The sequence below is a fragment of the Paramisgurnus dabryanus genome, chromosome 14 (genome assembly GCF_030506205.2).
Source record: "Paramisgurnus dabryanus chromosome 14, PD_genome_1.1, whole genome shotgun sequence".
NCBI lineage: Eukaryota > Metazoa > Chordata > Actinopteri > Cypriniformes > Cobitidae > Paramisgurnus > Paramisgurnus dabryanus.
This window is the reverse complement of record NC_133350.1, coordinates 24,655,908-24,673,520: the sequence shown is the minus strand read 5'-3', so window position 1 is coordinate 24,673,520 and position 17,613 is coordinate 24,655,908. Positions and strand designations below refer to the sequence as shown.

The 17,613-nt window shown below is 39.5% G+C and overlaps 1 protein-coding gene across 6 annotated transcripts in view; it reads left to right on the top strand.

Moving 5' to 3' along the window:
* Positions 1 to 4,056: 4,056 nt before the first annotated feature.
* kif21b (kinesin family member 21B) overlaps positions 4,057 to 17,613 on the top strand; it is a 96,009-nt gene continuing 82,452 nt past the window's right edge. For all 6 annotated transcript variants that reach the window (XM_065241720.2, XM_065241722.2, XM_065241718.2 and 3 more), the window contains exon 1: positions 4,057 to 4,422. In XM_065241720.2, the coding sequence (XP_065097792.1) occupies positions 4,382 to 4,422 (41 nt within the window). In that variant the 5' untranslated portion in view covers positions 4,057 to 4,381. The remainder of the gene's footprint in view (positions 4,423 to 17,613) is intronic.

Sequence of the window (17,613 nt, the reverse complement as noted above, 5' to 3'; positions counted from 1 at the left end):
TTGATAACCCAACCAATAAGACAAATTGTTCAACTATATAAAAAAACAACAACTATGCAAGCTTTGGCATGCCCTTTCCCCCACAGATGGTGATGTTTGTGGGGGTGTTTGTGTGTATGTGGGGGTGAATGTAATTTGGGGATGGATGAAGCTGTATGTCAGTGTGTGTGTAGCCCAAGGGCGCACACACACACACACACACACACACACACACACAGTAGACTGACCTAGATGAAGTGAAATCAGTCGGCTGCCCGTTCCCTCTCTCTCTATCCAAATGTGCAGATCACCGAATAGAAACAGACATGGACTGTGGCTAATCTGTCTACCCCCTCACACATGCTCACTGCTCCTGGCTTTTGTATGAGAGCTTTTGTCTGTGGTGTGGGATGACCATTACAGTGAAGTGTGCTGGGGTTTATCGGACCACCGCTAATGTAAACACACACTGGAACGCATAATTAAACGCTTTATTGCAACAATAACTTATACTTGTAGACTATACTGATGAATTAGTAATAGTCATTTAATCATGTGTTAACCTACACAGACAAATGTGAGTAAGCATATAGTTCTATTCAATTTCAGATAGTGAAAAGGGTTTAAGGAAATTGAATCAGCAGCTTATGACCTCAGAGCTAAATATAGCAAACCGTGCAAAGGGGATTATGGAAACATCAAAGAAATATGAAAAATGATATCACGTTCTGCGTCACGTCGCTGTAGGTCTGTTGACTTTGCATCGTTGTTGGCAGCGTTGCTTTGAATTTCAGCAGCATTTTGCTTTTGATCTATTACGTAATTTGGGAAATTTGGTATGCCACAGTCATTTTAGCACCTTTTAATGTTTTAATATACATGGAGAGAACCAATTAACTATAGCAAAATGTAAAATTGCAGCTAATAAAAAACGACAACGCTCTAAAAATCCAAGCGTATGCTCATAAGTGTGCGTCCATTTAAGTATGTGTGTGCGTCATTGTCTGTGCGCACACAAAACAGCTCACTTTTAGGTCTTGCGCTCAAATTGTTTAAAATTGCTTGCATGTTAACATTTGCAAGGTTTAAAAACACACATGCAAAAGATAAGCTTTCTATAAATAGTTATTTATTTCTAGATGATGCGTATTTGAGCGATTAGTAGCAAAGAGACATGCGTGATTTCTTCTGCTTTCCCAATAAAATATTTTGTGTCTCTTTTGACTGGGTGGACCAGCAGTCAATCTGAGTGGGTAGCCTCGCCACTGTTATGAAATAATAGTTTAAGAATAAAAAAACCTAATCCTAAATATTTCTAAAGATTCTTACCGTCAATGAGGTGAAAACCATCTACAAACTCGTCTGTCAATTCCTCCAGAAAACAGCATGAGGTGCACTTGTGAGTTTATATTTATTTCAGACAGAAATCATTTGAATTACACTTTAAAAAAACAAACGGTGCTATATAGCACCAAAACTGTTGCTTTGGATCGTAACCATAGAAGAACCATTTTTTGTGCCATATAGCACCGGTGAAGCACCTGTATAGCACCTGTGTAGAACCATATAGGGGCCATATAGCACCACTATAGCACCACATATGGTTCTACAAAGCACTATATGGTTCTACACAGGTGCTACACTGGTGCTTCACCGGTGCTATATGGCACTAAAAATGGTTCGTCTATGATTACGAGCAAAGAACCACTTTTGGTGCTATATAGCACCGTTTGTTTTTAGAGTGTAGTTTATTGTGAAATTGGGACAAATAATGGACAGTATCCCAACTCAACAAATTTTTTTAAATTCAATTTAAAAATCATCTAGTATTTTAATTTTAATAAAAACAAGGGGACCCCCCAATTCATATTTTTGTGCTTTATGGGGGGTCCCTCAAGACTTATAGGAGGTCCGGGACCCCCCAGACCACCTTCAATTCGAACACTGGGTTAAAATGAAAATTCTGTCATCTTTTACTCATCCTCATGTTGTTCTGAACCTGTATGAGTTTTTTTTTTTTTATGAACACAAAAGAAGATATTTTGATAAATGATGGTAAGCACACAACTGATTGCGATTGACTTCCATAGTAGGAAAATAAATATTATGGAAGTATTGTGATAAATGATGAAGATATTTTGATAAATGATGGTAAGCACACAGTTGACGGTACCCATTGAATTCCATCATATTTGTTTTTCCTACTATGGAAGTCAATGGTTACCATCAGCTGTGTGCTTTACCATCATTTATCAAAATATCTTCTTTTGTGTTCATCAGATAAAAGATATTCATACAGATTTTAAACAACATGAATAGGGGAAAATGATGAAAGCATTCATTTCTGGGTGAACAATCCCTTTAACTAAGAAATTTTTATATTTTTGACCAAACGATGGGCTAAAACAACCCAGCATTTTGGCTTGAAATGGGTTGGGTTTGAACTTTTTTGACATATTGCTGGGTTGAAAGTAACCCAGCATTTTTTGTGTATATTGAGGATTAAATGTAAAGGATATTCTGATTTGCACAAATACACTCCTGACCCAAATTTCTAAAATAACATGTGATGTTTTTATCCTCAAAGCTTGGTGGGTGCATGGCCTGATTTATACTTACATAATAAAATAATCCATAGCTGTTTGTAAGGACATTCTCAAATATTCATCTTCTAAATGAGCCTTCGCTTGCTGTGAAAGATCTTATCTATTGTATCTTTATTTCTAAAAAAAATGCAGACATTTGTTTGTGAATAATAATGTTCTTATGCGCTTTGCATTATGGGTGATTGCATTGTACAAAATTATATTTATTTATGTATATATTCTGGGTGCTATTTGTACTGTAACTGATCCTTCAGGCAAACTAATCCTCATGGGAATCTGGTGCTTTTGTGAAATTATTTAGTAGCGTTTGGAACAAAGTGCAGTTACCCCATCCTACACTGCTTAATGTACTGCTATAGCTCCTTTACTGGTCAAAACTCTTTTTAGATAAAAAGTATTAAAGTAACAACCCAAACTATTGCATTTGGTTTATTTTTTTAGGAAAAAGGCACACTTTTATCCAAATCACCACACAGTGCATTCAGTCTGTACAACTTTGTTTTTATTAATGTGCTCAAATTACATTATGAGTTACATTATTCTGGTTAGCTTGTATTGCAAATTATATATGAAAAAATTAATTATTAAAATCATGCTTTTCCTTTATAAGTCACTGTGACGTTATGTTCCTTACTGAGTTTATGGTTTCACCTCGAATGCAGACGTAAATCTGTAACAATTTTCTTTGTTTCCCAATCTTTTACATTTTAACTCATAGTAGAAAAAGGAAGACTATCTATTACTGCATTATGTTTTGTTTCTGCATCTGCATGGCCCTTGACGAAAGACATGTTGTAAATCCTGCACTTTGATCCTTTTCAAACAGAGGAACATTAGTAGCGGTTAAATGCGTTTCAGATGTGAAGCCCGACGCGGCCGAGTTGTTCTTGTGAGCCGTTTTTCTTAAATGATTCATTCGAACCGATTCGCCAATAGGTCGTAAATCAACTAAGTTACTGTAAAAAACGTGCATGGTAGGCTATTATTTTTATCTGTATAGTGTCTATCTAATTTATAATAATTACAGTTGCAAAAATATATCTTGTAAAAGTAGTCTCTTTGTTCGTGTATTGCATCAAACTGGAACGGATAACAGTTACGTTAAAATTATAAACCGTTATGAGTTGTACTAATTAATCTAAACAGTGATAACATGAGCACTAAACCAAATCTTCATTTAACTACAAAAATAACACTTTGAAAGACCTGAATGATAATTTTGAGGAGGTGAATCGTTCATCGAATTCAATGAAATGAATCGTTCTAACAAACCGATTCAGTAAAATGAATCGGATTCCCAGACGCTTCAAATGTGTCGACCGAAGCTGCATTTAAATCTACTACGACCGTTCATGATTTAAAGGCTAAACTGCCGCTCGATTCTAATTGGTCAATTTGCTTCAATGGGCGGGAGCTCCAAATATGTGCGGTCGGAAGGCGTGTCAATCATCTACGCAAAGGCACGCCCACTTTCCTCAGTAAACGCAGCACTTGAGCGTGCGGAAAGCACAGAACGCTGTGTGTGGTTGAGCGACGCACACATATGACAGGATATAGACTCGCAGCCGGGCGAATGAAGCAAATATATGACTGTTTGTCGTGTTTTACCTCACGACCGAATCGGTGTCATGGTTTCAGTTGCGTTGTAGAGGTGAGCGGCGATGTGTGGCTGCGTAGCGCTGATTGACAGACCGGAGCGGCTGTGCTTGCGTTACTGCGCGACGATCTTTGCAGTTCGTGCGTGAACTTTACCAAAACTTTGCAGCATTCACATCTAGACGACAGCAGCACGAAGCATGGCGACACAAAACGACTGCTGTGTCAAGGTCTCTTTAAGGTAAGCCAGACTGACACTATCAGTGCCGACTTTACCAACACGCGCCCACCGTTTTTCATTGTTTGTATTGCTGCACGCTTTTTGTATTGTTGAATGCTTTATTAACAAAGCATTTTAACTAGCGTGCATTTTTTTTTTGTAAATGTACGTTACGACAAAGAGTTTGGAGGACAGGCGGTACCGTGCGATCTGGGTGTGTGCTGCGCAAGGTAAAGCAGGGTGATCAGGGTGGACGCATGCATGTTGCATGAAATATAGGTATGAAGGTAATAAAGATGTTTTAAAACTCTCCTGCACAAGAACTTAACATGCACCTCCGATGTCAAATTCGTATGCATTAACCATTTGAAATACATATGCATTATAACTGAAAGTTTCAGTTTGCCTTGGTTTGTCTTTTGGTCTGGCATTGCAGATGAGTGTGGATTAAGGTGCATTTATTTGCTTTGTGAGTTTTGCATAACTGCTGAAGGACATCAGATGATGCAGGAATGTCGGCAAGGTGATGATGACAAAGACGCGCGCGCGCGCTCCTTTTTGGGTGTCCTTTGTAATAGCGCGCAGATAAGAGAATAATATCGGCGTGAATCAGTATTTGATGGAGGTAGATGGACGCTGCATCTCTTCGCCATCATCTGCAATAGCCATTAGGATTGCCAATCACATTAATGCCTTTATTTACTCGCAGCGGGCTCGTAAAATCGAAGCGCGTGTCAGCAGGGCGCATTGAACGTCGGGATGCAGCGCGACCGGAGGCGGTGGTCTGAGTCTTTTCAGTCTCGTCTAGCAACATCACCAGATTCATGTGCTTGGGAAAACTACAGCAATTTACAAAAGGAAGCCAAGTGCTTTGCTGTATAATATCATGCAGCCCTCATTCCATGCTGTAAGCCATTGAATGGACGTCCTTTTGTGTGGTTTTAAATCACCACATGGACCTGCTGTAACGCATGAAAAGATTGAAGTGCATCTTTTGTGTTTTCAGATATTAGGAAGTGTGGCTGCAGGTGCATGCTGTTGATTTTTGATGCATGGATTGTATTGTGAGTGTACTTTACTGTGGCTGCTGGTCACACCTGCAGATGGGAGGGGGGCATTACATCAATGAATGGAGTGGACCCACGTGTTCTGTTGAGCCTCACAAAGGCGGGCTGTCATTTTGAGCCATAATTCATCTACAGCTGTGTGGATCTAGTTACAGTGTTTGCAAGAAAGCAGTGTAATGATATTCCTCAAATAGTCCATGTTTAGTGGTGCTTGCTGAAACATTTAATACATTTTAGGATTGTTTAGGGTTAGTAGGCTGAATAGGAACACCTAGAGACAAGCAGTACAGTAACCGGGTGACCTTGTGCACACTAATGCCATGTTTACACTGTCAGGAACTTGTACATGTGGGTGCTAGTAGGCATTACTAGTTTTGATTTTCTAGATGATGGTTATAAAGGCCAATTTTGTTAAGATGTCATAACATTGCTGAAAATTGAAAAATGTTAATAATGTATTTAACCATCAATAGCCACTTTTACACTACACAGATGGTCATGAGAACGACAATTGATACTCCATTTCAATTATGCAGATGAAAGCCTGATTATGGCCAAACATACTTAAGCTATTACACTTTCCTCTTGCTGCCTAGCAAGCACGTACAGCTTTTGTAAATGCAAATCTACTGTGGTGGCATATGTTGTGTTGCAATTCTACTTAGATGCTTAAAGAAATGTTACAGACTATTGTCAAATAAAATATATGCAGATGCAGACCTTGTGGAGGAACAGATTGTCACTGCGATAAAAAATCTGAGTTGGGAAGATAAATGACATCCGCTCCATCATGGGCAGCTTTTTTGGGATTGTCGATGGATCAGGGTAGGAAGAATATGATTAAGCTGGGCTGTTGAGAAATGAAAGACATCATCAACCAATCAGATTGTCCATTTACTTACCCAGAAACGTCACAGATCCCCACTTAAAGTATTATTCCACTTTCATAAAAAATTGGATAATTTACGCGCCCCCATGTCATCCAAGATTTATGTCTTTCTTCATTCAGTTGAAAATAAATTATGTTTTCTGAGGAAAACATTCCAGGATTTTTCTCCATATAGTTGTTTACAGTTTAGTGCAGCTTCAAAGTCTCTAAACAATCCCAAATGAGGCATGAGGGTCTTATTTGGCGAAACAATCATAATTTCTGCCTTTAAAATATGTACTTTTTAACCACAACTTTTCGTCTTGCACTAGCCTTGTGATGCACCAATGTGTAGGGCTGTGACGATTAATCGTGCAAATGCACGTTTTCTCAATGAATGAATTTGAATGAATTAGGGTGAAATGCCGCAACATCCAAAAGCCAGAGGGCGCTCTCGTGTAGAAACGCCATTTGTGCCACAGAAGAAGTAGCATTACAAACGCTATTCCAGGAAATGTCTAAAGGGACATTTATATCGCTGTTCTTCAGATTGTTTCAGGTATTTTCATGATAATAAAGAATATTTTGAATGATTGTGTTTGGCGAGTGTTGCTTTTTTAAATTCACATTATAAACGACTCAAACTCATGGGCTGCGTCCGAAACCGCATACTGTATAGTAGGTACTGAATTAGATGAAGTACCTACTTACTTGGCGTTAAAACAGTAGGTACTGTATAGTATGAATCCGGGTAGTATGAATGAGATTCGGACGTACTACATTCCGCCATGTTGCTACATCACGTGACATACGTCGTCATCACGTCATGTCATTTCAGCGCGAAAACAGCCGCGTGCCTCTTCTTCTTTGTTGGATAACTCCTCGTCCGGGGCATCATGGGATAGTGAAGCGTCCATCGTATGCACACTGCAAAATCTAACCGGAAGTAGTAGGTCATCCGGGTACTTTTCGCATACTGTTTTTCGAATACTATGTATTCGGACATACTACTCGCCTCGCCTACTGCTTTTCGCGTACTATATAGTATGTAGTAGGCGGTTTCGGACGCAGCAATAGTGATTTTAGATTGATAAGGACTTCCTACTGATCACAGAGCCGTAGTACACGCACAAGCTGTGCATGAAACACAGAATCGGAGTCTTGCGATTCAGAATTGATTTCAGGCGGGTCTTTTTAATGGGGAATGCAACTATCTTCACAGCCCTACCAATGTGTGACCTAACATATTATGTTATCACGACGAAAGGTCACACATGACGTATGCGAAACTACCGCTCCAGTGTTAACCCGAGGAAGAGGATCGTTCAGATGTTGTTGTATGTGGAATGATACAAATTATTGTCTTTGTGTCAGTTTATTGTTTTAAATAGTCCTCAAGTGTGCGTTTCACATATGTAACGCGTGACCTTTCAATGTAATACGTAAGGTCGCACTGGCGCGTTACATAGCTAGTGCAAGACAAACAGTTGTGGTTTAAAAGTGCTTTTTTTGGAAAAAAATGACGATTGTTTTGCTAGATAAGACCCTTATGTTTCGGTTGGGATTGTTTAGTGCCATTTGAAGCTGCATTGAAACTGCAAACCGTTGAGATCCACTAAAGTCCACTATATGGAGAAAAATCCTGTAAAAAAGTAATTTCTTTTCGACTAAAGAAAGAAAGCCATAAAATTCTTGGATGACATGGGGGTGAGTAAATTGTCAGGATTTTTTTTTATAAAAGTGGAGTAATCCTTTAAGTGAGAAAAAGCAGGCAGTTCACCCGGCAACAATTTCAACCAAAAACTGGAACGTATGCGTTTGCCATTCGTTTACAAGGCATCGTGTTTTTGGGTCCTGAAAACGCAACCTTGTGAAGACTGGTTTAAAATTGCTCCTTTTTGAAAATGACGCCTTGTAAAGTACGTAAACACAAAGCTTTGATAACTGTTACATCATGCACGTGTTAATTTAGTCGTTTAGTCGTGTAGATGTAATTGCATTAGAAAAACATTACGTTTTTCAATACAGCAATGTTGTGTAAACATAGCTTTAACTTTCTAGATGTGTAGCAAATCCACATGCCTCTTAACATTGCAAGTTTTTACTTTTGGAAATGAGTTGCGTAGGTAGTTTTGCAAATAAGTATTGTACTGCTACAGACTCAGTATGCAACACATTGATTTCCTCTTTGAAGTAACTACTTCCCCATTACAAAATAACAAAACTGTTCCTGTCATGCAATAAAAATGGGCTACCCTGTAATGTTACACCAAACTTTTAGCTAGCCAACTTAGCTTGATTTCTTATGACTTCTCATTTAATACTTAATTTGCTCTTAATCACCATTAAAGTCTGATCGTTTGTCTCTCTCTGGGTTTGAGTTTGCATCTTGCGTGCGTGTTGTCCCATGCATGCGTGTCATCTCCAGGTCATCTCATCTCCACCCTCATGGTGGAGACATTAAAGACGTCCTCCAGAAGTATCGAGTCAACAGTGCTGTTATAAATAGACACATTCGTGGTAGTTTTCTTAACTGATAGAAGAAGGTTATTCATAATTTGGCGACAGACTGTCTGTAGATGGTGGGGTCTCTGAGGAAGCCCTCGAGATAACACGTGTTTGATAATTTCATGAGGAATCCTCTAACATGCCTAATTGCTTGTAGAAATGTTTCCCTTTTGCTTTGAACCAAACTCTGAGTTAATGGTTGCCAGATATGTACTTGCGCATTTACGTGTGGCAGCATTTGACAGTTTAGGAAATGCATGACATGTTTATGTGTCCAGCCTGCTTCCTATAGACATGAGTTGATCTTTTCTCATGAGAGTTTGTATGGGGCCTAATGTTAACGGTTAATGTTTCTGGGAACCAGACTCGTAATTGCCTCATTTATGAGAATACCTTCCCCCTTTTGTAACTGCAGGGTAAAACGTTTTGGGTCGTGTAAGATTCTTGGGGTTTCTCAGGAGCTTATGGTGGCTTGGAGAAATTGTGTTTTGAAATTTGTAGGTTTCGCCTCCAGATAGAAACTAAGAGTAGATCCAGAGTCAGTTATTTGTATAAAACCCATCTGCTTGTTTTGTAACTGTCTCTCTGTATAGATTTGATTGCATATAGATGTATGGATTGTATGCAAGTCTGTTTTCAGCTGTGATATATTATATGTTTTAAATTGGACTTGGTTGAGCAGGTCTGGTTGAGCTGCACTTGAATTAATAACTGTTGCAGATCAGACGATAAGTCGATAAGATAGTATTAATTTAGGCGCTCAGTGAAGCACACCAGTCTACAACGGCCTAAACCAGTGGTTCTCAAACAGGGGGGCCTCAAGATGGTGCCAGGGGGGGCCCCAGTTTTATGACATTTTATAAAATACATTAATTTATCATGAATTCTGTGTAATTAAACAAAAAATAAAAAATAAGGCTACTAACCCACAGCACTACTTTGTATACTTTAATATGTTTTGTCTAATTAAAATGTTTTAAAACAAATTTTTCATAAATTTTCTTTGGGGGCCGGGAAGGAATGGACCGAACACGAGGGGCTTTGAGAACCACTGACCTAAACCATTTCGCTGAATAAGAGGGGGTGCTCATTTTGTAAGATATAAAGGTAGCTAAATTTATTAAACATTGTGACTTTTTTGTGAGTTTACGTGGAGGCAGAAAGATTTCGCTGACTGTTTCACTAACGCTAGCTAGCAACCATTTGTTAGTTTTTTTTAAAGTTATATTTTAATGGCTTTTATGCCTTTATTTGGATAGGTTAGGGGATAGATGACAGCAAGTATTGGGTGGAGATAGGGGAGTAGGATCGAAGTTGGGTCGCCGTGAGCACACTGGCGCTATATGTCGGCGCACTAAATCACGTGGCTTTCGACGCAACTGTTAATTTGTTTTTAAACAATGACTGGACAAAATCAGATTTTATCTGTCTGTGTAAGGTTACTCACTGTCCAGGACCACAAATGCTAAGTTAACTTTAACGGATGGAACCGCATTAGCCGATTCATACACAGTCGCTCAATGGATAGATGATGTGACAGGACTTAAAGTTCACGCAAGCTGCGTAGATCATCGGTAGATCACTGAGCTCATGGTGACAAAGAATAGACGTGGTTTGCAAATAAGCGGTAAAAACACGTTTGCGCATTCCTTTTTTTGTGGGCTCGCGATCTACTCATCTTTCAAAATGAAACGACCACCAGAAAAAATCTAGATCCATTCACCAAAAATACATAATTTTTTTGTATTTTTACTTCTCATGAAAACTTTTTGTCTAATTCACAACACATGCATAGGACATAAATTCATTATTAACTCTTTCCCCGCCATTGACGAGATATCTCGTCAATTAAGAGAAAACGCATCCCCGCCAATGACGAGATTTTCCGTCTTTCTGCAATACCGCTATTATCCACCAGGTGGCGCCCTTCCGCAACTTTTTAAAACCGGAAGTATTGCCCTATGGCAAGCGGCTGCATGTCCGTGTCTGTTTTAAAGATCGCTCTGAATGTGATCTCTATGAAAAGTCCATCATAAAAATGGAATTATCTCTGCTTTTTGCTCAAAATATGGTGTTTTTGCAAAAACCTACCCATTTTCAAAAGCTGATTGCAAAAGAACCACTAAAGGTAGGATGAAACGGGTTTTTTTTTTTTTGAAAGCAGAGGGTCTGTTCTTTCATTTGGTATATTGTATGTTTATATATTTAAAGAAGAACATTTTCTGGAAGGCATTAAACTTTGGTGAAAATCATGAAAAACGCTGGCGCTGGCTGGCAACTTTTTTTAAAAACGCTGGCGGTGAAAGAGTTAAACTCGTTCTAATGTTTGTGAATTTGGAGGGGTCTGAATGAGTGGCTACATGCTTAGGTTAGTAATTTGCATAATACATGCACAAACCAGATCCATAAAAGAACCTTCTGCAACTCCGCACAAGTCCCAGGGTTTCCCGCAGAAAATTTGTTAGTTAAATTGGTAGGGTTGTGCAGGTGGGCGGGCCGGGGTCGTGGCAATCAAAGGGGCGGGGCGTACACGTCATGATGAAAATATTTTATTTAAAACACTCAAATAAAACTCAATTTTGAAGAAACTATGACAGAAAATGAACACAAACTAGATTATTAATGAATTAAATGTTTTATCAACAGGCTAGTTATCCTCCAGACAGTGTCGGACCATGTCTTTCTCTCATTTCGGCCATTTGGCGTGTGGTGGAATTTTTTTTTGGACGACCTAGGGTATCCCAGCTTAGGTGGGCCGCCCGAACTGAAAAGTGCTGCGGGAAACCCTGAATTCCTGAGAAAATCACAGATAGGCATGTCACCAAAGCAAAAGGGCTAAAAAAGATTAATTATCCATAAAGTTCTGTTTGCGTTGCTTTTTTGATTTGGGAAATTTGTCAAGAACACATCTATAAGCACATTTCACGCATTTGTGTGTACGAATGCTTAGTCAATGAGACCCAATGACTTCCTGCACAACCACATATGGACACTCATTTTTTTTCAGTTTTTTCAATCTTTTTGTCTATATACTTCCTGTTGGTGAAATATTTAGACTCATCCTACCCACCCTGGTGCACAGGAAGGGTGGGTGGGGTACTGTGAGCTTTAAACTAAAACAGTTTAACCTAAACCACAATTTGTGCTAGTCATCGTTTCCTTTTTATACCTTGTCACTGCCTTCATCTTCCAGCATTCAAACAAACAATTATTGCATCAAATCTCACCGTTTCCAAAATTTCTTCCGTTTTATTTGGAAATGGTTCATTCAAAGTTTAAATGAGTTGTCTACTGCAAAATTCATTGCGTTAAGTTCAATGTGCTACACAGGAAGTGATACCCGTAACAGTCAGACGTTTCCGTGACAGCGTTCTGACACTCGGCACAGTTTGTAGGCAGGAACTTGAGGGATTAAATGCAAGCAGTAACCAGCTCAACACAAAACAACAACGACTAGTGAAACTGGCTTTCATGTTTGCCTCAGGGCTTCCTCTTTAAGTCACTTCCAGAGCCACCGACCCCGATTCAGTGAAACGAGAGAGAGAGTCAATTGATAATGTTTCTCTGTGTGAATTAAATGCTGTTCCTTTAAACATCATCCTCTGATTGAAAGAATAGAGTGGTTGTGTTTCAGATGAAAAGAGATTTTAAGAGAGAGAGAGAAAGAGCAACAAAGAGGACAAGAGAAAAAGCAGGAAGTGTATGTCAGTGTCAAAGGGTTGAGAAGGAAAATCAACATTAGCTCTTAGTGAAAGTGTACTAAAAGAGGCGTTTGTCACAGTCGATGTGTATGTGTGTGAGACTTGAGGATGTTAATAAAGAGCTATATGTCACAGTTTCTCACACAGACTGATGTCATTGAGCTTAGGGGACAGGAAAAGCAGTATATAAAGCACTAGAGTTTGACTTCAGGAAGCTGAACACATTAACATTGTCCCACAGATGCTTTTGGAGACACAGTATGTGTAAATAGGGCAACATTAAAGGGATAATTCATGCAAAAATCTCTTTACAATTGTAGAATAATTAACCTTGATGACTTTATGATTTTTGAATATTGTAGTTTTGATTGCAGAGAGCAGAAAGGCCTTCTGTTTTTACATTTAAAAAAGCTTCAGATAATTTCAATAGAGCTTCTCTTGTTAAATTAAAATTCACATGCATGTGCTATTTTCCCTCTTCATGCTCCGTCTGACGCTCTTGGATCTCTGCCGGACAGTCCGAGGGCTGTGGAGCACAGCCCCCTTCCTCAGATACTGGACCTCCTTCAGGGCAGGCTCATACCCTGTCCTTTGAAATTAAACTGACCCCCTGCTACCCTCTTCAGCCACCAGCCCCCTCCGCAGTCCTTGTTTTCTTCCGTGAATTGAGGAGGGGGGATTGTGGAACAAAGAAGTAAATTGATCTCCAGTTTTGGACTCTTTGGGGCTGTTTACACTTGGTTTTAAGATGTGTTTTCATCGATCGGATCACAAGTGGACGAGAGAGACACATTACGTTTACACCTGGTATTTAAATCTGTCTCTCTTGTCCACTTTCGACCGCATCTGTCCTGAATACTGTGAGGGGGTGGTCCGTGAGACGGTGGGCGAGTCTCTCTGCTGTCATTCAAACCCGAGCGGGAGTAATTATGAGTTTATATGGACGCAAACTTATATTATATGGGAGCCCGCTGCTTGTTTAGCAAGTATACATGCTGCACAGTGTTTTGTACGTTTATTTGTTGGAGCTTTCTCTGAATTTTCTGCGCAATTGATGAAATAGGATCGGGCAACATTCACGCTTTCAAAACGAAACTACGGAGAACACCCGCAGTAGTTTTATCAATGAAAGGCTAAAAATAGTGTGTTCACCGTATGTTCACGGCAGAAGTCAAAAAAAGACGTAAAATTAGTGTGTAATACCTCAGATTAGATAAATGGGCGGAGAGAAGGCGGTCGCGTGTGGCTGTTCGAACACATTCAACCACATATGCGTTCCGCAACTCCAAAGCGATCCGATCGAAAGTGGTTTCAACTACCTCTGGATGTGGTTGAAAGTGGTCGAAAGTGGACGCGTTCAAAACGTTTTGAACACCGTTTACACCTGGCATTAACGTCGTCCACTTGTGATCCGATCGACGAAAACGCATGTTAATGCCAAGTGTAAACAGCCTCTTTGTGCCGGTCTCACCTCATTCTATGTTTTTCACAGCACCAGGGCCAGGACAATCACATGGGCTCAGTCCATCCAGCTTCTGGTGCGCTCGGTGAGGGCTTGACCGCTTTGCGCACCTACATTTATGCATTTGGCAGATGCTTTTATCCTAAGCGACTTACAGTGCATTTTTATTACAATGTTTACATTTTTATCATCATCGGTGTTCCCTGCGTTCGAATGTCTATTTGTACTGTTAATGCAATGCTCTGTCACTGAGCTGTACATGAGCAATAATAAACGGGTATAAATGAGAGCTTTAACAAGGTTTAAGTGACCATCTGGTGATTTAAGCAGTAAGCACCTTAAATGGGGGTCTCAGATGAAGTCAATGATTTGTTGCTTTCTTATTAGTTCAGCATGCTACGGGTGACACTGGGGGTACATTTACACGACAACGGTTGTACTAAACACTGAAAAGTTTTCCTTTGCATTTTGAATAATATTGTGTACATACCACAATTTTGTCAAAATTACCCCTGTTCAGACGGCTCAAAAAAATTATGACTTTAAATGCTGTTTTATTTATGCCAGACCAGTAGTTGGCGATGTTGTGTTGTAAAGAAACACTACATGCCTGTGCAAATACACATTCTTCTGAGAAAACTTTGCAGTACAAAGTGAATAACACTTCCAAAATAACCAACATAAACAACTGGTTTACATCAGAATTAGTTTAAGCACACGTTCGGTTGTGTAGACGTAGTAACTATATCGTTATGCTAATCCGTAAACGAACACAAATTTCATAAGCAACACAATGTTTCATCAAAGTAGAATATCTGAATCCAACTCAATACAAACATATCGCGTACCTACCTTACCAAAATAAACAGTGCAACGACCCTTTCAGACCCTTTGCCTCCTGTAGCTGTTTGCATCTCGCAGTAAAGCAGTAAAGTTACCGATGTTAATTTGGGTTTTTGCTCTTGCTGATCCAGGCAGTTTTTGCTGTTGTTGTTATAAAAGATGCCTTTAGTTTTGTGGCTCCTGTGTATGTTTACAATTCAGCAGAAAAATTTGCTGTTCTCACTGTTTACAGACAGGAGATGAGCGTACGTGAACGCGCCGATGACGTATGGTATCTGCGTGGACTCGCTGCGCGGTTGGAATTCAAATTACGCTTACGTATGAGGGACAAAAAAGGAAACGTCCGTTCGGACCGAAATCTATGATTTGTTGAACATTTTTTGGTCCTACGCCTTTCAGAGATGACATAAATTTCTACAAATACATTTAAACAACTTAACACAGTGATTGCTATCAGGATGTGAGGAGACTTTTAACCAGCATAATTAAAAATGTTTTAGGATCAAATCTGTTACCCTACCTTTAATACACATAACACATATTTAAAAGTAATCTAATACTGTCTCAATTATACAGGCCCTGCAGCTCCCCCTTGTGTTTTTTAGAGAGATGTGCAATCATTGCGGTGATCTGAAATTATTATTTGCGGTGATCTGAGACGACTATTTAATCATTGTGACAGTCCTAATTGTAACAACGTGTTCATTCTAGCGCTGTGATTGGTCTACTAGAACCCCTCTTGTCAGGTGAAAAAAATCTGCATCACATTTCCTCTTAGACATTTCCGCTTGCGACGGCAAGAACAAAGATGGGCCCAGTTAAGTTGCTGTCTATTTACCTCCATCACTGCTGGTTTCTTAAATCATACACAACAATCTTCTTCTTACTAGCCAAGCTGCTGCTTCTTTGGCTGTTGCACTGCTTCTGTGCGTTTCAAACGTGGATACTGCCTGCTAGCGGTCTGCATGTGTAATTGCACGTTGACGCGGACAACGACGCAGAAGGTCAAGGCTACGTCTTAGGACTTGCGCACAACTAAAATGAGCCCTTTAATAGGGGTGTAACGGTACATTGATATGGATAGATAAATTGATAACATTTCTATCGATACGATGCATGGATGCCACACGATATATATATATCGATATGAGGTTCCTGAAATTGTGCCATTTTTAAAGAGTTGAATTAAACTTTAATGTTATATATTTTGGTTGCATTTGTGAGTTATAAAAAAATGTAACTGCTTACTTAGGCACATAATATAAAATATCGATAAATTAATCGAACCATAACTGCATCGAAGAAGCTTTTGATGTATCGCCGTCGGCGGAGAAATTCAATATTGTATCGCATCGTCCGATTTACACCCCTACCCTTTAATAAACTCAGTATCTTGAGTAGCACAAACACCATTGTAGGCCACCATTGTGCACTATATATAGTGCCTAGGGCAGTTTGTGATGCATATGTCCCTGAATTGAATATGCTGTCATAAGGGCTGTGTTGGCCTTGTCTCTATGATGGCCCATTTGTACAGAACGTTGATCATGTTTCTAAGTCTCACCTTGAGCTGTGTTGACAACCCTGCCTGAAAATGCAGTGAGTCTTTGTGTGTGGGTGTGTATGTTCACAGATGTGTTTCCTCCTGTCTGTCACACACAAACACAACACTGTCACTCGTACAAACACCTGCTAAAAATGACATTAGATGGCATAGAGCTAAACACCTCATGTCTGATCTGAGTCACAGCTGGCGTCCGGCGTCACTAAGGGCTGCTTATTTTTTTTTGTTCATGGTACGAACAGATGAATTTTGCACCTATTCAGATGTTCTTTACTGTATGTTTTTGGTTAACAATGCAGAGTTGGTCATTATTTAATTTAAATGTAATGAGCTGACAAATGCAATAACCTAGACGTGACCTTTTATTAAAAACCCATTTACATGTATCACAATCATCTGCTATTTCACAGGATATAATCATTTTTAACACACAATAAATTCACACTACAGCTGCAGTTATTGGTCTGTCTGACCTTGAAATAGCCATTGATCGAGGAGAGACTCAACCAAGATCCACAGATGTGTCTAAAGCACCCATTTAAAACCCCAGATGTCCATCTGTGTGAATCTGCATTTTGAACACTAGCTGTGTAGTATACTACATACTGCATACTAGTTAGGAATAAAGTTTGTCTTTTTTGCAATTGCAGATCGGTGACACAGACATAGATGTGATGAAATGTTTGACTTTTTCTCTTTTATTGCCTTTTGTTTATTCAGCACAATAAACTGATATTCAGAGTTTTAAAGCTTGGCCAGCCTCTCTGTTTTGGGCACAAAGCTCTTCTCAGATCTGTGTAATGGGGGTAATCCCATCCTGGAGGTCTTGCGGATCGCTGAACGGTCCTCTGGGAGATGTGCGCCAGATGAGAGCTCTTAGCCTCGGTGAAGCGATAATTGGGCTTGTTGTAGAGGTTTTAGAGAGACTCATCACACTACAAGATATCAGTTGCTGAAATGTGCTGAGTGTTAAAAAAGTTCAGTAGCTGTGTAAATTGCATTTTAAGATATTTAGACAGAATTGGAGCGTTTTTTTATAGGGTTTTTTATGACCGATGCCGATATTGAAAAAGCAGATCGAAATGAGGCCAACACAAATGTAATTACAGCAAATGAGAGTCAAAGAGGTCTCAATAAGGTCAATAGAGTAAATCAGTCCAGTGAATCAGAGACAACATTGGTTGCGTGGTTCGGCTCGG